The sequence below is a fragment of the Hemiscyllium ocellatum genome, chromosome 35 (genome assembly GCF_020745735.1).
Source record: "Hemiscyllium ocellatum isolate sHemOce1 chromosome 35, sHemOce1.pat.X.cur, whole genome shotgun sequence".
NCBI classification, from domain to species: Eukaryota; Metazoa; Chordata; class Chondrichthyes; order Orectolobiformes; family Hemiscylliidae; genus Hemiscyllium; species Hemiscyllium ocellatum.
The window spans coordinates 36400216-36422649 of record NC_083435.1 but is presented as its reverse complement, the minus strand read 5'-3'; the positions used below and the strand labels follow the sequence as shown (position 1 = coordinate 36422649).

Genomic DNA, 22434 nt, shown 5'->3' with positions numbered 1-22434 from the left:
TCCAGAAAATCCTTTGGGAGGGATGGTCCCCGAAGTTTGATTGAGGTTAGAGTCCCCTGGGTTTGATTGGGGTTTGAGTTAGAATGGCCTTGGTGACTGGGAGTGTGATCCCTGTCAAACTAAGGGACTGATGGGTTGGCCACGATGGGAGGCAAAGGAAGCAAAAATGAGGCACCTGGGATAAAGGGGAAAGAATTCCCAGAAGATATCCCTCCAGAAAGTCCACACTCGGGATGGATGTTGAAAAATTGGACAAGGGGAAAAGATAAGAAAAAGATGATGAAATATTGTTGCTTTGTGTGGACTAAGGAATCCATTCTTTGTCCCACCATCTTCTGGCCAAAGGATGGGTCGGACGAAGACTGGGTTTGTAAATGATTGAATCTATATGTCAATGGAAAACAGCCTTTCAGTCAGGAGGGATCAGATTCTGCTTCAAGTCAGAAGGGCTAGTAGCTGAAGGGCTACTGAGGGTACACCTTGTAACTAACTCATGGCCAGACATCCAGAAAAATATTCAAAAGATAGAGGGGGGAAGCAAGGAGCACCTAGAGGTGCTGTTGTGGGAAGCTCAGAAAGTGTCTGTGGGATACTGTGTGTGTGTGTGTGTGTGTGTGTATATATATGTGTGTGTGTGTGTGTGTGTGTGTGTGTGACTGTGTGTGACTGTGTGACTGTGTGTGAGAAAGAGAGAGAGAGAAAAGAGCTGTACACCTGGTAGAAAATTTAACCCTTTGTGATTCAGTTTGAATGCACATTTGTTTGTTGGTGATTGAGTGTTTGTACTTTGTTCCCAGGAGCTTGAGATCCGGGACTGTTTTGAATCTGATTTCTATTATGGAAATTTAACATGATTTCTTTTAAGGTTAAGGATTTTACAGTGATTATGAAATAAAATGTTAACTCCTGTTCTTTTTACAGGTCATGACTGCCTTACTATCAGTGTCTAACTAATCCCTTTTATCCTTACATAAAAGCGATTCATGGAGGACAGGTGAAGTTTCAGTTCAACATTAGATTGTAATAAAAAATATCCTCTGGTTAATATCGGTGACCTTGGATTCAGCCATTGTTCATGCAGTAGAAGTTTTTTAACTTGAACAGACAAATCCTTCTAAGGCAGCTCTGATTATTTCACGACTTATAACATTGTAATTGAGCAATGATTGGTCAGGACTACTGAAGAAAACTAATTTTGGATTTAAATTGAGGGACTAAAACTGGGTGATTATAGTGGATTTCAAAGTTGGGAACTGTATGCATTTTGCATTTTAAATATTAAATACTGAATACATCATTAATTTCATAATTGTCTGGAAGTTGCTATTGGACAGCTTGAGTTGGTGAAACATTTGTGCAGCAGGACATAGCTGGGTAATTCTCAGCTAGATAACAGTGTTCTTGCTTGGTAGGGAGGAGAGTTAGATCCAGAACTTGACGCTCCAGGACTGTCGCTGAGATACAACCCTGACTGCGGTCAGTGACATTTATTGATATAATGTGGAGTCAGATTATCTGAAAATTCCAAAAGCAAAATGTTACCAATGCTGGAAATCTGAAATAAAAACAAAAAATTGATGGAGAAACTCCAAGTCTGGCAGCACGCGGAACAGAGGTAATGTTTCAAGTTTGATATGAGGCTTCTTCTGAACCAGTTCTGAAAAGTCAAATCAGACTCAAACTGTTTGCTGTGTTTCCATTGATGCTGCCAGATTATCGAACCCCGACACTGTGAGAACAGGCCTTTCGACCCTCTGAAGGGTAACCCACCTCCCCTCCAATCAATTGCTGTACATTTGCCCTGACGAATGAACCTAACCTTCACATCCCTAAACAGAATGGACAATTAACCGAACCTGCACATCATTGGGCTGTGGGAGGAAACCCACGCAGACACTGGGAGGACGTGCCAATGCCACGAAAACAGTTGTCTGGGACTGGAATCGAACCGCGGTCTCTGGTGCTGTGAGGCAGCAGTGCTAACCCCTGAGCCACTGTGTCATTGAGCTGTTCCAGGGTTTGATGTTTTTATTTTACAGTTGAAAATGGACATTTCTGAAAATGGGTTTGTCAAAATGAAACCAAGATGGACCATCCCCTCCGCCATTCCAGTTGATGATGATGATGATGAAAGGTCAGTGATGATAGAATTCACTTGCACTTTGTCATCACTTATCTCGGGAATCTGGAAGCAGCCCCCACCCAGTAGAACATGGTGAGGGTCTCAGTGGGGGGGGTGGGCGGGGGTGGGGGGGGGGGGGGGGGGGGGGGGGGGGCAAGACCATGCTGAAGGGTAGACACTTCCGTGCCAGCAGCAGCTTGGCAAAGGGGGCCTCGTACCTCATCCCCAGGTCCATGGGGGAGGCAGTGAACAAGAGGGACTGTCAAGTTGAACATGGTTTCCTTTATTTTGCTGCCTGAATATTCAATGCTTTGGGTTTTTGTGTGTGTTTTAAGATGATGCCAGTGAATGGTAACACCATACAACACTTTTTACTGTATTTTGTAACAAAAAAACACATCACAACAAATAAATCAAATGAAATCAAATCAAAGCTAGGAAATGATTAGTTAAAATACTCAGCCCACTGAAATCTAGGTTCATTTTAGAACATAGAAAAATACAGCAGTACAGGCCCTTCAGCCCTCGATGTTGCACCGACCAAATCCTACCTAACCTACACTAGCCCAATAACTTCTATGTGCTTATCCAATGCCCGATTAAATGACCATAAAGAGGGAGAGTTCACCACTGCTACTGGCAGGGCATTCCATGAACTCACAACCCGCTGAGTAAAAAATCTACCCCTAACATCTGTCCTATACCTACCACCCCTTAATTTAAAGCTGTGTCCCCTAGTAACAGCTGACTCCATTAGCGGTAAAAGGTTCTCAGTGTCTACCCTATCTAAACCCCTAATCATCTTATACACCTCTATCAAATCTCCCTTAAACCTTCTTTTCTCCAATGAGAACAGCCCCAAGTGCCTCAGTCTTTCCTCATACGATTTTCCTACCATGCCAGGCAACATCCTGGTAAATCTCCTCTGCACTCGTTCCAATGCCTCCACATCCTTCCTATAGTATGGCGACCAAAACTGCACACAATACTCCAGATGAGGCCGCACCAGAGTCTTATACAACTGCAACATGACCTCAGGACTCCGGAACTCAATTCCTCTACCAATAAAGCCCAGTACACCATATGCCTTCCTCACAGCACTATTTACCTGGGTGGCAACTTTCAGAGATCTGTGTACATGGACACCAAGATCCCTCTGCTCATCCACACTACCAAGTAGCCTACCATTAGCCCAGTAATCCATCTTCTTGTTACTCCTACCAAAGTGAATGACTTCACACTTAGTTACATTGAATTCCATTTGCCACCTTTCTGCCCAGCTCTGCAACTTGTCTATATCCCGCTGTAACCTGCCACATCCTTCTTCACTGTCCACAACTCCACCGACTTTTGTGTCATCCGCAAACTTGCTCACCCAGCTTTCAAGCCCCTCCTCTAGATCATTTATAAAGATAACAAACAGCAATGGTCCCAAAACAGATCCTTGTGGTACACCGCTAGTAACTGCACTCCAAGATGAACCTAGTCCATCAACTACTACCCTCTGTCTCCTTCCAGCCAGCCAATTCCTAATCCAAACCTCTAATGCACCCTCAATGCCATACCTCCGTAGTTTTTGCAGTAGCCTACCATGGGGTACCTTATCGAAAGCCTTGCTAAAATCCATATACACCACATCTACTGCTTTACCCTCGTCCACCTCCTTAGTCACCTTCTCAAAGAACTCAATAAGGTTTGTGAGGCACGACCTGCCCGTCACAAAACCATGCTGACTATCCTTGATCACATTATTCCTATCCAGATGTTCATAAATCTTATCCCTTACAATTCTCTCTAAGACTTTGCCCACCACAGAAGTGAGACTCACTGGCCTATAGTTACTCGGGCTATCCCTACTCCCCTTCTTGAACAAGGGGACCACATTCGCTATCCTCCAGTCTTCTGGTACTATTCCCGTTGACAATGACGACATAAAAATCAAGACCAATGGCTCTGCTATCTCCTCCCTAGCTTCCCAGAGGATCCTAGGGTAAATGCCATCAGGCCCAGGAGACTTATCTATTTTCATCCTTTCCAGTATTCCCAAAACCTCTTCCCTACATACTTCAATGCCATCCATTCTAATCACTTGTGACTCAATATTCACACCAGCAACAGTGTCCTGTTCCTGAGTGAATACTGATGAAAAGTATTGATTTAGTGTCTCTCCAATCTCCTCCGCCTCCACGCACAACTTCCCACTACTATCCTTGACTGGACCGATACCTACCCTAGTCATCCTTTTATTCCTGACAAACCTATAGAAAGCTTTTGGGTTTTCCCTAATCCTACCAACTAAGGACTTTTCATGTCCCCTTCTCGCTGCTCTTAGCTCTCTCTTTAGATCCTTCCTGGCTACCTTATAACTCTCAATCGCCCCAACTGAACCTTCACGCCTCATCCTTACATAGGCCGCCCTCTTCCCTTTTACAAGGGATTCCAATTCCTTATTAAACCACGGCTCCCTCATAAGACCCTTTACTCCCTGCCTGACTGGTACATACTTATCAAGGACACTCAATAGCTGTTCCTTGAACAATCTCCACATATCATTAGTGTTCTTATCTTGAAGCCTGTTTTTCCAATCCACGCATCCTAAGTCATGCCTCACCGCATCATAATTTCCCTGCCCCCAGCTATAACTCTTGCCCTGCAGTGCACACTTATCCCTCTCCATCACTAAAGTAAAAGTCACCGAGTTGTGGTCACTGTCCCCGAAGTGCTCACCTACCTCCAAGTCTAACACCTGGACTGGTTCATTACCTAGAACCAAATCCAGTGTTGCCTCACCTCTTGTTGGCCTGTCTACATATTGTGTCAGGAAACCCTCCTGCACACATTGGACAAACACCGATCCATCTAACGAACTCGAGCTATAGCTTTCCCAGTCAATATCTGGGAAGTTAAAGTCCCCCATAACAACCACCCTGCTACTTTCACTCGTCTCCTGAATCATCCTCGCAATACTATCCTCTACTTCTCTCGGACTATTAGGAGGCCTGTAGAAAACACCTAACAGGGTGACCTCACCTTTCCTATTTCTAACCTCAGCCCAAACTACCTCAGATGGCAAGTCTTCCTCCATCGTCCTTTCCACCGCTGTAATACTATCTTTGACTAGTAATGCCACACCTCCCCCTCTTTTACCCCCATCTCTGACCCTACTAAAACATTTAAACCCTGGAACCTGCAACAGCCATTCCTGTCCCTGTTCTACCCACGTCTCTGTAATGGCCACAACATCGAAGTCCCAGGTACAAACCCACGCTGCAAGTTCACCTACCTTATTTCTTATACTTCTGGCATTGAAGTATACACACTTCAAGCCACCTTCCTGTTTACAGGCACCCTCCTTCGAGATCGATGCCTTGTTCCTAACCTCCCTACACTCAAGGTCCTGTACCCTAAAGCTACAGTCCAGGTTCCGATGCCCTTGCGGAGTTAGTTTAAACCCTCCCAAAGAGCACTAGCAAACCTCCCCCCAAGGATACTGGTGCCCCTCAGGTTCAGGTGTAGACCATCCTGTCCCACCTTCCCCAGAAAGAACCCCAGTTGTCCAGAAACCGGAATCCCTCCCTCCTGCACCATCCCTGTAGCCACGCATTTAACTGCTCTCTCTCCCTATTCCTCGACTCTCTATCACGTGGCACGGGTAACAAACCAGAGACAACAACTCTGTTTGTTCTAGCTCTGAGCTTCCAACCTAGCTCCCTGAAAGCCTGCCTGACATCCTCACCCCTCTTCCTACCTATGTCGTTGGTGCCAACGTGGACCACGATCTGGGGCTGCTCCCCCTCCCCCTTCAGGACCCGGAAAACACGATCAGAGACATCACGTACCCTTGCACCTGGGAGGCAACATACCAATCGTGAGTCTCTGTCGCCCCCACAAAACCGCCTATCTGTACCCTCACTATTGAGTCCCCAAGAACTATCGCTCTACCTTTCTCCACCCTTCCCTTCTGAGCAACGGGGACAGGCTCCGTGCCAGAGGCCTGAACCTCGTTGCTTACCCCTGGTAAGTCATCCCCCCCACACGTATCCAAAACGGTATACTTGTTCTTGAGGGGAATGACCGCAGGGGGTCCCTGCACTGGCTGGTTCCTCCCACTCCCCCTCACTGTCACCCATCTGTCTATAACTTTCGGTGTAACTACTTCCCTAAAGCTCTGATCTATGACCCCCTTCTGCCTCCCGAATGATCCGCAGTTCATCCAACTCCAGCTCCAGTTCCCTAACGCGGTCTTGGAGGAGCTGGAGATGGATGCACTTCTTGCAAGTGTAATCAGCAGGGATGCTAATGGCTTCCCTCACCTCATACATGTTGCAAGAGGAACATTGCACTGCCTGCACTGCCATCCCTCTAAAAAGTAAGCTTTAAAACTAAATCTAAAGAAACAAACAAGCAAAATGCAGCACTTACCTGCTTGCCACAACGGGTCTTATTATTAGGTTAGAGGAGGAGGGCGGGTGGAAGGCTCTACCCCTGTAGTGCCTCGGGTTCCTCGCCTGCGCGCTTATAGAAGAAAAAAACCCTACCCAGGTAACCTAGCGCGACACCAGCTTCCGGGTCCGCCAGGCGCTTTAAAAAAAAACTTTAAAACTTTTAGCTGTTTAAAAAAAAACACGAACTGGACTTACCCCGCGACTTCAAAAACACCACCACACAGCCGTTACTTGGTCCGCCGAGAGAGACAACAGTGTCTGGGAGGGTGAGATAGGGTGAGGAGGGATGGGGAATTAGTCTGGCAGGGTTTAACAGTGTCTGGGAGGGTGGGTCAGGGTCAGGGAAATTAGTCTGGTAGGGTTTAACACTGACTGGAAGGGTGGGACATGGTTAGGAGGGGAGGAGAATTAGTCTGACAGGGCTTAACAGTGTTTGGGAAGGCGGGACAGGGTCAGGAGGGGAGGGGAATTATTCTGACAGGGTTTAACAGGGTCTGGGAGGGTGGGACAGGGTCAGGAGGGGAGGGGCATCAATCTGACAGCGTTTAACACTGTCTGGGAGGATGGGACAGGGTCAGGAAGGGAGAGGCATGAGTCTGACAGGGTTTAACAGTGTCTGGGAGGGTGGGACAGTGTCAGGAGGGGAGGCGAATTAGTTTGACAGGGTTTAACAGTGTCTGGGAGGGTGAGACAGGGGCAGGGAGCGAGGGGAGTTAGTCTGACAGGGTTTAACAGTGTCTGGGGGGGTGGGACAGTGTCAGGAGGGGAGGGGTATTAGTCTGACAGGGTTTAACAGTGTCTGGGAGGGTGGGACAGGGTGAGGAGGAGAGGGGAATCAGTCTGACAGGGTTTGACAGGGTGGGACAGGGTGTGGGGGGAGGGGAATTAGTCTGACAGAGTTTAACAGTGTCTGGGAGGGTGGGACAGGGTGTGGGGGGAGGGGAATTAGTCTGACAGAGTTTAACAGTGTCTGGGAGGGTGGGACAGGGTGTGGGGGGAGGGGAATTAGTCTTACAGAGTTTAACAGTGACTGGGAGGGTGGGACAGGGTCAGGAGGGGAGGGGGGTTAGTCTGACAGGGTTTAATAGTGTCTGGGAGGGTGGGACAGGGTCAGGAGGGGAGGGGAATTAGTCTGACAGGGTTTAACAGTGTCTGGGAGGGTGGGACAGGGTCAGGAGGGGAGGGGAATTAGTCTGACAGGGTTTAACAGTGTCTGGGAGGGTGGGACAGGGTGTGGGGGGAGGAGAATTAGTCTGACAGAGTTTAACAGTGACTGGGAGGGTGGGACAGGGTCAGGTGGGGCGTGAAAATGTTACCTATCACTGGAGCTACATTAAAATGTCACTCACCGAATCATGAAGGAGCTGGAACAGACATATCAGAAGCTGAGAAAATAAAATCAGACCGTGAGAAATGGAACAAAATATAAACGTGACCATTTTGAGTTATTGTCGCTCAGTCACAGGACCCAGGATTCAATTCCCCTCAGCATTAACAAACCAGACCCAGGGGGCACAGCACAAAGGGAGTGGAGGAAGAGGGATTGGAGGGAGAGAGTGGATGGTGGGGTTGAGGGAGTGCAGTGTGGGGGATGGGGAAGTGAAGGGTGAGGCAGTGGGACACTGGGGCCTGAGGGAACAGGAACTGACTGGTGATGGATGGGGGATAACGGATGAAAAAGCAAAGAATTGGATGGAGACGAATGAGGGGGGAAGAAGGTGTGAAAATGAGGAAGAAGTGGGATAAGAGACAAGAGTTTGAGGGTCTTCAGAGTGAGGAGGGTGGCAGATGTGTCAGCCTGAGGAACACTCAGTGCAATGTAACTCTGTACTTGCAAATCCCTCTCCCATCATTCCCAACATTCTGTCCCCTCAGTCACTTCCTGGGAGCTGTTGTATAGGTCCCACCTGGTGAACCTGCAGAAACAAAATAAATGCCCATTAGAATGGGGAATACTCCATTCTCAAAGGATGACAACACAGTGTGAGGGAATTGAGGTTCTGTAAGAAATCCTAGCTCCCACATTCCTTTCCATCCTAACCTTTTATGGAGATGCTGGAGATCTCTCCCATCCCATTGATATTCAGTCAGTGAGGAGGTGAGAGTGTGTGAAGGGTTTAATGATCAATATTGGACCTGGACTGGGCCGATCACCTGAAGGAAAGTCAGACATGGGACAGGACGTGTGTATACGTGTGTATGTGTGTGTCGGGGTTTATTCAGTTCCATTCTCCACAGTGCCCTGTACTCCCAGTACTGGAGATTCCCCCACACTCACCCTGTCCCCTCACTTCCACATTCCCCTCCCTCTGATTCTTACCTCTCCAGGGTTTTTTCCAGATGATTATTCCGAATATTGCAGCCATTGCAGCGACTAATCCAATCACAATTCCAAGATGAGCATATCCTGCACTGTTTTTCAGGACTTCTGAAATACATTTGAATAACATCAGGATTATCTGTGTTCCTGGATCCGTCCCCAATTCGTGTCAATTCGAGACAATTGAAAAGAACGTGTCCGTTGGGACTTGATGGGATTGGTTTAACATTGGTTTGACCATCACCCAGTTTCACTCTCCAGTGAAGTCCCTAAAGGTCCTATTGAAGGGGGTGTAAACACCGTGTTGTCCCAATCTAGGGGGATAATATCCATGTTTACAGAAGGCGCTAGGTTAAGAGACGGACTCAAGGGACAGTAACAGGGTAAATGAGTGAATTCCATCTGCTTCCGTTTTATCCAATGTGGGGAAGTGTGCAATCAACCACTTTAGATCTGAGGAAGACAAATCTGAACCCTTTCCTGCTGTTGTGAGATTATGTTGTGAGGTTAAATATAATGCATTTAACAAGGCCATGTATAAACATCATTAAAAATCTCATGCATGTTTCATTAAAAAACACAGAAAGTTAATAGAGTGTTGGCCTTTATCTCAAGGGGGTTACAATATAAAGTGGCAAAGTGCACCTTCGGTCAGACTCTATCCAGAGAATGACATTGTGTCCTGAACATCAAACCTCACATCAGACAGACTGTTCTTGGAGGGGGGTATAGTGGAGATTCAGTTGAGTGAACGATAAGCACTGGTCACATTAACCTCATTAACCTGCTCCTGGGATGTGGGGGTGACAGAGACAGAGATGCCTGCAGCACAGAGAGAGACCCTTCAGCGCATCATGTTAACAACAACCAATAACTGTTCTCATCCCATTTTCAAGCATTTGGCCATAGCCTTGTCAGCCTTGGAATCACAAGGGCACATCTAAATACTCCTTAAATGCTAATGAGGGTTTCTGCCCCAACATCCTAACAGATAGTGAGTTCCAGATTCCCACGACCCACTTTTCCTCACAGCTCCTCGGAACGTTCTCAGTATTAATGTGGATGTTCTCAGACTTATATAATATCTATTCCCCGGTCTCTAGACCAGGCATATCCTGGTAAATCTCCTCTACACCCTCTCCAGTCCTATCACGTGAATGAACTAATGATTTCATTGTCATGTGTATTTTACAGTGAGAAAACAGTAAAATACAGTGAGAAGATTTTTCACTGTCACCACAATCTGACGCCATTTTGATTAGTTTTAAGAACAAGGGGATGGCACAGTGACTCAGTGGTTAGCACTGCTGCCTCCCAGTGCCAGGCACCCAGGTTCGATTCCAGCCTCAGGCGACTGTCTGTGTGGAGTTTGCACATACTCCCCTTGTCTGCATGGGTTTCCTCCCCCAATCCAAAGATGTGCAGGTCAGGTAAAGTGGCCATGTTAAATTGCCTATTGTGTTCGAGAATGTGGGTGAGGTGCATTAGTCAGGGGTAAATGTAGAGTAATGTGGAATGGGTTCATGGTCTCCAACATCACCTCCACTCTGTCTCCCACTGCTCCCGGACAGGAAGATAAAGACAAAAAAATGGGTCTGGGTGGATACTCTTTGGAGGGTCGGTGTGGACCTGTTGGGCTGAAGGGCCTGTTTCCACATGATTGGGAATCTAATGTATTCAAAAAGAAATTACAGGCATGATGTCTCATCAAGATGGCGGTAGAATATAGCTCCACGTCTCCTCTGAATGCTTTTCCATTTTTTTGGTCGTTCTGTTTGTACTCACCTCTTTTCCTGAGTTTGGACAGCATCAGCAGCAGCAAGGTATCCCAGTGTGGACTCGACTGGGCCTAGTGTGGACCTTGTGATGGTGGTAAGTGAGCCTTGCTTACTTACTTTACCAGGGCCGAGCATGGGGAGCTGGCATCAGAATTGGCAGCTGCTACCCAGCGGGGGCGATGTTGGTGGGGTCGGCCCAGCAGCGAAAGGTGGCACCTGAGGATCAGTAACTTCATCATTGGTTGGACCCAGCTCTAGTGATGGAGATACAGTGGTGGGAGGGCCTCACAGTGACATTGATGAGGTTGGCTAAATGGTGAGAGATGAGACTCTGATGTTGGTGGATCCGGTGCGGGTGGCAGCAAGGTGGTGGCAGAGGAGAATTGGCCCAGATATACAAGATGGCGCCTGAAGAGTGGCAGCTTCAACGTTGGTTGGGTCCAGTGTAGAGAGTGGGCGAGGCAGTGGGAGAGGGATAGTGGTGCAGCATCATCAATGATCAGGACTCATGGACTCTCTTGAAGCTTTAACTCTCGTTATTTTGATTTTTTAAAAATAGAATCCCAACTGTGTAGAAACAGGTTCTATGCCCAACATGTTCACACTGATCCTCCGAGGAATATGAACCCATGAACCCATTCCCCTTACAACAGAATCCCCTCTGACTATGGCCCTGCGAGTCTTATTCCCGCCCTTCTGAACAGCAGTGCCCACCACGGTGCCATGATCCTGGAAACTGCTGCCCTCCCCTGGTGAGCCATCTCCCCAACAGTATCCAAAGCGGTATACTTGTTTTGGAGGGAGATGACCGCAGGGGACACCTGCACTGCCTTCCTGCTCTTTTTCTGCCTTTTGGTCACCCATTCACTGTCTCCCTCAGCAGTTCTAACCTGCGGTGTGACCAGTTCACTAAACGTGCTACCCACGACCTCCTCAGTGTCTCGGATGCCCCACAGTGAGTCCAACCGCACTTCCAGAGCCACCACACGGTCAAACAAGAGCTGCAGCTGGACACACTTCTTCCAAGTGTAAGGAGATTAGATCGGCGGTTCTGTGGCCGAAAACGGGACTCCCATATGGGCACCAACGATATCAGTAAAAAATTGAGATGAAGTTAAAGTGGAGGAGCTCAAAGGTAGTGATCTCGGGATTACTCCCAGTGCCACGTGCTAGCCAGGGGAGAAATGAAAGAATAGGCAGGATGAACATGGGGCTTGAGGGATGGTGTAGATTTGTGAGACATTGGGACCAGTTCTGGGGAAGGTGGGACTATTACAAATTGTTGGTCTACATCTGAACCAGACTGGAACTAATGTCCTTGGGGGAGTTTTTGCTTCTGCTGTTGGGGAGGATTTAAACTAATGCGACAGGGGGCTGGGAACCAGAAGAGACAACTAGTAGACAGTGAGTTGGAAACTGAGACTGAAAGGATCATGAAGTTAGTATTGCCAAGGGGAAGAGTAGGCAGACAGCAGATGAACGCAAAAGAACTGGCGGCCTGAAGTGCATATACTTTAATGCATGACGTTTTGTGGGTAAGGCAGAGGGACTTAGGGCTTGGATTGGTGCCTGGGAGTACGGCATTATTGAGATCACAGAGGCTTGGTTGAAGGAAGGGCATGATTGGCAACTAAATGTTCCAGGGTATAGCTGCTTCAGACAGGACAGGGAGGGAAGTAAAAGCGGGGGAGGAGCTGCATTGCTGGTCGGCGATGATATCACGGCTGTGCTAAAGGAGGACACTATGGAGGGCTTGGGTAGTGAGGCATTATTGGTGGGTTGGAGAAATAAGAAGGGCTCAGTTACATTGTTGGGGCTGTATTACAGGCCTCCCAACAGTGAGCGTGAAGTAGAAGAACAAATAGGTGAACAGATTATGCAAAGATATAAAGGCAACAAGGTGGTGATGATGGGAGATTTTAATTTTCCCAACATTGACTGGAATACATTTAGTGTCAGAGGTCTGGATGGGGCAGATTTTATAAGGAGCATCCAGGAAAGTTTTCTGGAGCAATATGTCAATAGTCTGACAAGGGAAGCAGCCATATTGGATCTGGTGTTGGGGAATGAACCAGGCCAGGTGGTAGAAATTGCAGTGGGGGGTTTTCTTTGGGAATAGTGACCACAATTCTGTAAGTTTTAGAATACTCGTAGATAAAGGTGAGAGTGGTCCTAAGGGAAGAGTACTAAACTGGGTCAAGGCCAATTATATCAAAATTAGGCAGGAGCTGGGAAATGTGGATTGGACACAGATATTTGAAGGGAAGTCCACATTTGAGATGTGGGAGACTTTCAAAGACAGGTTGAAGATAGGCATGTCCCGTTAAAGGCAAGGGATAGGAAAGGCAAGATTCATGAACCGTGGACGATCGGAGAAATTATGCAACTTGCCAAGAGGAAAAGGGAATCGTACATAAGGTCCAGGCAGCTTAGAACAGAATGGGCCTTAGAGGGAGATTCAGACCAATCTTAAACAAGTAATAAAGCGGCTAAAAGGGGTCATGAAATAAGGAGAATCCCAAAGCCTTTTATTCATATAGAAGAAGCAAGAAGATAACTAGAGAAAGGGTTGGTCCACTAAAGGATAAGGAAGGAAGGTTGTGTGTTGAACCTGAGAAAGTGGGTGAGATTCTCAATGATTACTTTGCATCAGTGTTCACTGAGGAGAGGGACATGAGATTAGAGAGAGAAGTTTGTTTACTCTGGATCACGTTGACATAAAGAGGCAAGATGTGTTGGATAGGCGAAAGGATATTAAGGTGGACAAATCTCCAGGACTTGATAGGATCTAACCCAGGTTACTGAGAGAGGCGAGAGAGGAAATAGTTGGGGCCCTGACAGATATCTTTGCAGTGTCCTTAAACACAGGTGAGCTGCTGGAGGACTGGAGGGTTGCTCATGTTGTTCCCCTGTACAAGGAGGGTAGTAGGGATATTCCAGGTAATGACAGACCAGTGAGCCTGACGTCAGTGGTGGGAAACTTGCTGAAGAAGGTACTGAAGGATAAAATCTACTTATATTTAGTAAAGAATGGGCTTATCAGTGATAGGGCCACATGGTTTTGTGTGGGGGAGATCGTGCCTTACGAACTGAATAGAGTTCTTTGAGGAAGTGACCAAGTTGATAGATGAAGGAAGGGCTGTAGATGTCATATACATGGACTTTAGTAAGGCATTTGATAGGGTTCCCCGCAGTAAACCAATGGAGAAAGTGAAGTCACATGGTGTGCAGGGTGTTCTAGCTTGGTGGATAAAGAACTGGTTGAGCAACAGGAGACAGGGAGTAGTAGTTGAAGGGAGTTGCTCCAAATGGAGAAAGGTGACCGGTGGTGTTCCACAGGGGTCAGTGCTGGGGTCATTGTTGTTTGTGATATACATAAACGATCTGGAAGAGGACATAGTTGGTCTGATCAGTAATTTTGCAGAAGATACAAAGAATGGTGAGGTAGCAGAAAGCATAGGGGACTGTCAAAGAATACAGGAGGATATGGATAGACTGGAGAGTTGGGCGGAGAAGTGGCAGATGGAGTTCAATCCAGACAAATGTGAGGTGATGCATTTTGGGAAGTCTAATTCTAGAGCGAAATATACTGTAAAGTCTTGGGAAAGGTTGATGAGCAGAGAGATCTGGGAGTGCAGGTCCAGTGTACCCTGAAGGTTGCTGCACAGGTGGATAGAGTGGTCAAGAAGGCATGCCTTCATCGGACGGGGTATTGAGTATAAGAGCTGGCAGGTCATGTTAACATTGTACACGACATTGATTCGGTCGCATTTAGAATACTGTATACAGTTCTGGTCGCCACATTACCAAAAGGATGTGGACGCTTTGGAGAGGGTGAAAGTGAGGACTGCAGATGCTGGAGATCAGAGCTGAAGAAGGGCTCATGCCTGAAACGTCGATTCTCCTGCTCCTTGGATGCTGCCTGACCTGCTGCGCTTTTCCAGCAACACATTTTCAGCTTTGGAGAGGGTGCACAGAAGGTTTATGAGGATGTTACCTGGTATGGAGGGTGCTAGCTATAAAGAGGGGTTGAGTAGGTTAGAATTGTTTTCATTAGAAAAAAGGAGATTGAGGGGGGACCTGATTGAGGTCTACAAAATCATCAAGGGTATACACAGGGTGGATAGGAATAAGCTTTTTCCCAGGGTGAAGGATTCAATAACGAGAGGTCACACATTCAAGGTGAGAGGTGAAAAGTTTAAGGGGGATACATGCGGCAAATACTTCACACAGAGGGTGGTAGGTGCCTGGAATGCGTTGCCAGGAGAGGTGGTAGAGGCAGGCACGATAGATTCATTTAAGGTGCGTCTGGACAGATGTATGAGTAGGTGGGGAGCAGAGGGATACAGATGCTGAAGAATTGAGCAACAGTTTTAGTCTTGGGGGGCCGAAGGGCTGGTTCCTGTGATGTAAATTTTCTTTGTTCTTTGTTCATTTCCCTACATTTCCCTCTGACTAATGCACCTAACACTATGGGCAATTTAGCATGGCCAATTCACCCTAACCTGCACATCTTTGGACTGTGGCAGGAAACTGGAGCACCCAGAGGAAACCCACACAGAAATAGGGAGAAAGTGTAAACTCCACACAGACAGGCCACCGAGGTGGGAATCGAACATGGGTCCCTGGCACTGTGAGGCAGCAGTGCTTACCACTGAGCCACCGTGCCGTAATATGGATTCCAGAACTGTACACAATCATCTCGCTGTGATATAACCAAGTTTTGATCCATGTCCGGTGTAACTTCCTTTATCTTCAAATCTATGACGCAGCTAATAAAAGGCAAGTGTAACACATGCCTTCTTAACCACTTCATCTCCCTGTCCTAATACCTTAAGGGACCAGTGACCAGCACATCAAGGGCCCTCTGATTCTCGGTGCTTCCCAGGATCCATCATGTATTCCCTTGCCTTGGTTGTCCTGCCCCAGTGCATCATCTTCGCCTTATTCAGAGTGAATTCCATTTGGCACTGATCAGCCCACCTGACCAGAACTTCTATATCTTCCTGTAATCGAAGGCTATCCTCTTCACTATGTCCTATCACGCTCATTTCATATCATCTGAGAACTTACTGAATAACCCTCGAACATTTAACTTTACGTAATTTCTATAAATCATAAACAGCATTATTCCTGTCTGGTCTAGCATTTATAAATCAATCCTAATTGGTCAGAGGGCAGTTGAGAGTTACCCACACTGCTGTATGTCTGGAGTCACATGGAGGTGAGAACGGCTGATTTCCACCCAAAAGGGAATTCATGAACCAAACAGGTTTACACAACAATGGTTACATTGTCATTATTAGACTCTTAATTCCAGATTTTCATTCAAATCAACTTCCACCATCTAACATATGGAATACAAACTCACGTCACCAGGATGTTATTCAGGTCTCTGGATTAATAGTCTCGTGATAATACCACCTCGTCATCACCTCCCCTCCTCACTAAAAGAGGGAATTCCACCCACCATCATTTTACCCAGTCTGGGGAAGTGTGAGTCTCAGAAAATCTAAGGTCAATCTCAGAAAGAGCTATCAAAGTATGTTCATAGTTTTAAAAGTTTAGGTGTTGTCAAAAAAATGGACACACACACACACACACACACACACACACACGCTCTCCAGTCCCTTACCCCACTGATAGAGCTTGCCCTCTGCCAGGCTGCTGTGTTCAATTTGACAGGAGTATTGATCCTCATCCCCAGCATTGATCTCAATCTCTTTCTGGATTTGATGGGTCCCATCGTGGTTCGGTCGAACCCCTGAGGATTGGGTCTCAGACATGACCTCTCCATTCCTTAGCCAGGTCACCTCGATGTCTGCAGGATAAAACCCAGTGACCAGGCAGGAGAGAGTGAGCGGCTTGTCCTGACCATTGGGCTCCCTCCTGGAGATGAACACTTCAGGCTGAACTGTGATGGGAAAGGGTGAAAACACAAACAATAGACAGACACTGAATGGAATGGGAGAACGGTTTCATAGATCAGTGAGGTTAGATCAGAACATGGGATCAAAACTGAAATATATACCTTTCCTTCCAAAATACTGCTTTCCAGCTTGCAAATATCTCTTTAAATTTTGAACAAATCCTTGCTTGAGATGTGTTTCCCAATATTTGTTCCAGGATTCATCAGCATTCCATTTCTCTTTGGTCTTTACTGCATTGTGATTGGTTGCAATCCATCTCATTCTATCTGCTTCTAAGCTGAGGTAATCCTCTCCATCAAATCCAACTCGCATCGATCTCTTAATAGAGCCGTCATCAGTGATCTCGGCAATTGCTATCCATTGAAACACATGAATTCCTATCGGTGATCAAACAGGAAATAGTATTTAATTTTTTGCATAAAATGACAATCACTCTGATCAGAGGGGAAACACAATCTAGCGTCAGGTAGAATCAGGGATCAGTGCTGGGGATGGACTGAGTGGAGTGACCCAGAGGTTAGTGGTGGGGGATGGACTGAGTAGATCACTCACTCAATCATGAACCATCTCTTGATCTTCATTAGTGTGACGCAACTTTATAAATACCTCAGTCAGAATAGGGAAAAGAAATAGAGTAACACTCTGCAAATCTCCTGTTCAAATTGTACTCCATAAGGAATGCTGAAATGTTACAGGGAACAGTATAACTCAGGCCAGGGCACTGCCTGTCACTCATTGGAAAGAAAAAGAATAAAATTAGACTTGTTTTTAAAAAGCAAGTTTCTTGATCTCTAGGAATGCTGAAGTGTGATGTAATTCATTACCTTTAGTAATTGTTTTAAAAGGAGGCAATGTGGGAGACAATTTGCACACAGGAAGGCTCCTACAAACTTCCAAATGATGAAAACTGAAGTTTGATACTGACCAGGGTGTTGGGGATAACTTCCCTGCTCTTCATCTACATAAAGCCAACGGAGAGTCTGTTCAGCATCTCATCTGACAGACAGCAACTTCAACAGCACAGCATTCTGTAAAGCCTGAACTGGCATGTTCAGTGTAATTGCTGGGTTTATGCCCTGGAGTGGGGCTTTGTACCTACAACCTTCTGATGCAGAACCCAGAGGGACACCATCTGCACCATAGACAACACTACCCTTCAGTGAGTGACCCTGAACCCTGGGGAATGGAGTAGGAAGCTCAGAAGGAGACAGGGAGAACAGAGTCTCATTGAAACTGGAGAAAAGCTGAAATAAAAAGGAATTTATACAGGAAACACAGAAAGCTAGCACACAAGGGCAGCAGGTAACCAGGAAGGGGCATGAACTGTTGTCCCTTGTTTCAAGGGGTTAGAGTATAAGTGTAGGGAAGTCTTAATATAATGGTATTAATTATTATATTAATTAATATAAGATGCTGGTGAGACCACATCTGCAGTACTGAGAGCAGTTTTATTCTCTTATTTAAGGAAAAATAATATTTCATTCCAGGCAGTTCAGAGAAGATTCACTAGGAGGATCCCTGGTGTGGAGGGATTGTCATATGAGCAAAGGCTAAACAATACTGACCAAGTTGAGAGATGAAGGAAGGGCTGTTGATGTCATATACATGGACTTTAGAAAGGCATTTGATAAGGTTCCCCATGGGAGACTGATGGAGAAAGTGAAGTCACATGGTGTGCAGGGTGTTCTAGCTAGGTGGTTAAGAAACTGGTTGAGCAACAGCAGACAGAGAGTAGCAGTTGAAGGGAGTTTCTCGAAAGGTGGAGAAAGGTGACCGGTGGTGTTTCACAGGGGTCAGTGTTGGGGCCACTATTGTTTGTAATCTACATAAATGATCTGGAAGAGAGCACTGTTGGAATGATCAGCAAGTTTGTAGATGACACAAAGATTGGTGGAGTAGCAGAAAGCATAAGGGACTGTCAGAGAATACAGGAGGATATAGATAGACTGGAGAGTTGGGCGGAAAAGTGGCAGATGGATTTCAATCCAGACAATATGAGGTGATGCATTTAGACAAGACTAATTCTAGAGTGAATTATACAATGAATGGAAAAGCCTTGGGAAAAGTTGATGGGCAGAGAGATCTGGGAGTGCAGGTCCATTGTACCCTGAAGGTTGCTGCACAGGTGGATAGAGTAGTCAAGAAGGCTTGCCTTCATTGGATGGGGTATTGAGTATAAGAGCTGGCAGGTCATGTTAAAATTGTACACGACATTGGTTCAGCCACATTTAGAATACTGTGTACAGTTCTGGTCGCCACATTACCAAAAGGATGTGGACACTTTGGAGAGGGTGCAGAGGGTTGCCTGGTATGGAAGGTGCTAGCTATGAAGAAAGGCTGAGTAGGTTAGGTTTATTTTCATTAGAAAAAAGGAGATTGAGGGGGGACCTGGTTGAGGTTTATAAAATTATAAAGGATATAAACAGGGTGGATAGAGACAAGCTTTTTCCCAGGGAGAAGGATTCAGTAACGAGAGGTCACACTGAGAGCTGGAAAGTTTAAGGGGGTACACGTGGCAAGTACATCACACAGAGAGTGGTGGGTATTTGGAGTGCATTGCCAGCATAGAGGCAGGCACAGTAGATTCAGTTAAGATCCGTCTGGACAGATGCATGAGTAGTTGGAGAGCAGAGGGATACAGATGCTTAGGAATTGACCGACAGGTTTAGACAGTACATTTGGATCAGGCTTAGAATGCCGATGGGCCTGTTCCTGGGCTGTAAATTTTCTTTGTTCTTTGTATGGGAGTCTATTTACTGGAGTTTCGAAGGATGAGAGGTGATCCCATTGAAACATATCAAATTCTGACGGGGCTGGACAGGATAAATGCTGAGAGGATGTTTTTCTTCATGGGAGAGTCTAGGCTCAGTGGGCACAGACTCAGAATAAAGGGGTGCCCATTTAAAACTGAGATGAGGAGGAGATGAGGAGGATTGATAGTCCTTGCCAGAGAGAGCTGTGGGGAACACATCCTTGTGCGCGATTAAGGCTAAGGTCAGAGGTCACATGACACCAGGTTATGGTCCAGCAGGTTTATTTGAAATCACAAGCTTTCGAAGCGTTGCTCCCTCATCAGGTAAAAATTCAAATTGTGATTCTAGATAAACCTGCTGAACTGTGGCCTGGTGCCACGTAACTTTGTCCACCCCAGTCCAATCATATTTTAAGGCTGAGACGGAGAATTTTGGATCGATCGGGGAATCGTGAGTTTGCGGAGAAAGCAAAGTGAATGTGAGGAATGTCGGATCAGCCATGATCCTATTGAATGAGTGAGCAGGTTGGACAATTCGAATGGCCTGCTCCTGTTCCTATTTCTTACACAGAGAGAGAGATCAGACAGAGTGAGAAAATAATCCGAATTGGAGAAATGGAAGCCCAGCAGCTCAGTGGTGAGCACTGTTGACTCACAGCATCAGGGACCCAGGTTCAATCCTCGCCTCAGGTGACTGTCCATATGGAGTTTACACATTCTCCCTGTGTCTGCATTCTCTGGGTGCTCCAGTTTCTTCCCACAGTCCAATGATATGCAGGTTAGTGGATTGACCATGCTAAATTACCCATAATGTCTCAGGACGTGCAGGCTCAGTGGGTTAGCCATGAAAAATGTGGAGTTACAGGAATGGAGTGGGTGGGGTGTTCTTTGGAGAGTCAATATGGACTCAAGTGGCCTGCTTCCACATTGTAGAGATTCTATGAAATTCCATATCACTGACCTTACCAGATGTCCGGTTTGTACTTTGCATCATTGTATTCAGATTCTCCTTTGCCATGTCTGATCGTGTATTCCCGAGACCTGTGAGATATTCCCAGTATTCTGCATCAAAATAGTCCACCATGAACTGCTGTCTGGGGACCATCCGACGAACATTAGTGTCATGGTAATTGAGTTGAACTCCATTGACTATCGCAATGTTAGTCACCTCCGGAAAATCCTTAATGCCAGAGACTGCCGTGTAGATCACAGTCAGTGAGTGGGTGTCTGCAAATATCAGTTAAAGAAGGGGTTAATAAACATTTACACAGTATTGAAGACTTATGCCCCCGAAATTCCTACACACCTAACCAAGATGCTCCAGTACAGCTCCAACACCAGCCTCAACGTGACAATGTGGAAAATTGCTCAGGTATGACCTGTACACAAAAAAGCAGGACAAATCCAACCCAGTGAATTAACCACCCCACAGCCTGTTCTCGATCATCAATAAACTGGTGGATAGTGTCACCAACAGTGACATCAAACAGCAATAACCTGCTCAGTGACGTCAGGTTTAGCTTCCCCCAGGACCACATTACAGCCTTGGTTCAAACATGGAGAAAACAGCTGATTCCAGCAGTGAGGTGAGAGAGACAGCCCTTGATATCAGTATCACATTTGACCGAGTGTGGCATCAAGGAGCCCAGCAAAACTGGAATCAATGGGAATCAGCTTTCTGTTGGTTGGCACATGGGAAAATGGTTGCAATTGTTGGAGGTCAGGTATCGCAGCTCCAGGACATCTTGACAGCAGCTTCTCAGGCAATTTCCCTCCATTATAATGTCAGAAATAAGAATGTTTGCCGATGATGGCACAACGTTCAGCATTGTTCCGACTCCTCAAATATTGAAACAGCCCATTTCCAAATGGAGCAACACCTGGATAATATTCAGGCTTTGGCTGGTAAGTAGCAAGTTATATTGGAACCAAACACAGGTCTCATGTACTGACCAACTGAAATAGGTGAGAATGCAATGCATCCCTTTAATATTCAATGGTGTTACCATCACTGAATTGTTCAGAAACTGAAGTGGATTAACCATGTTACTGTAAGCAAGAGCAGGTCAGATTTTAGGAATTCTGCAGTAAGTAATTCACCTCTTCATTCCCCAAAAACTAGCAATGTCATCATTCATTCTTTATTTAAACCAATGCACAGCAGTGTGTACCATCTCCAAGATTCACTGCAGAAACTTAACACAACTTCTCTGACAGCAGAGGGAGGATGAAGTGTGACATCTACCATCTACCTTCGAGGAGGACAACAGCAACAGATGCAAAAGTACACTAACCCCTGGAAATTCCCCTCCAGGCCCCACACCATCATTTGGAAATATATTGCCATTCCATAACATTTGCTGGTTCATAATCCTGGAACTCCCTGTTTAGCAGCACTGGGTGTGTGTCCAAATCCCACAGCTCGCCAGCACCCTCACAAGGGCATGTGTTCGCTTTGGAATGGTCAATAGCAAGGGGGCAAAATTTTAACGAGAGAGGCAGGAAGTTTCAAAGGGATTTGAGGAAAAGTATTTTTCACTGAGAGGGAGTTGGGCTAGAGTTGGCACAGCCTGGGAGGGGAGTTGAGGTGGGAACAGTCACAACAGATCAAAATTATTTAGGTGAGCCCTTGATGAGCACATTCATGGTTCCGGGCCGATCACTTGGAAGTCAGACAAATGTAGATTTAGTGTATTGCTGGCAGTACAGACTCGATAGGTTGAGGAGTCGCTTCTTTATTGGATGGATATATAACTCCAACTCAGGATGAGTAATAATTGCGAGCCAGCCAGCAACACCCACCACAATTGCATCCATCTCTAAATTTTAATAGCAACTTGCACAGACATAGTCGATCACAAACCTTGGGTCTTTCACTAACCTGCAACAGTGACCTGTGACACAACCGGTATATCATTGTCCTGGACAAATAACCTAGAATGCATTGAAGAAAGATATTGAGGAAACCTTCCTGACCAGGGAGCATCCGGAGTGAGGAATTCAGGACAACCCAAGGGCAGTTCTGTGGTTTATTGCCAAAACCAGAAAAGATGTGGTGTGAATGAATCCGGACTGAAATGAAGAGAA

The 22434-nt window shown here is 46.2% G+C and overlaps 1 protein-coding gene across 1 annotated transcript; it reads right to left on the bottom strand.

Annotated features, from left to right (window-relative positions):
• Positions 1–1500: 1500 nt before the first annotated feature.
• On the bottom strand, positions 1501–22314 carry LOC132832628 (class I histocompatibility antigen, F10 alpha chain-like). Its single transcript, XM_060850711.1, has 7 exons — positions 22229–22314; positions 20314–20574; positions 16697–16972; positions 16301–16579; positions 8888–8995; positions 7917–7952; positions 1501–1515 (listed from the first exon to the last, which is right to left on the bottom strand). Exons 1-6 carry the CDS (start codon positions 22290–22292, stop codon positions 7921–7923), a joined length of 1020 nt encoding a protein of 339 aa, XP_060706694.1. The 5' UTR covers positions 22293–22314; the 3' UTR covers positions 1501–1515; positions 7917–7920.
• Between the last annotated feature and the right edge of the window lie 120 nt (positions 22315–22434).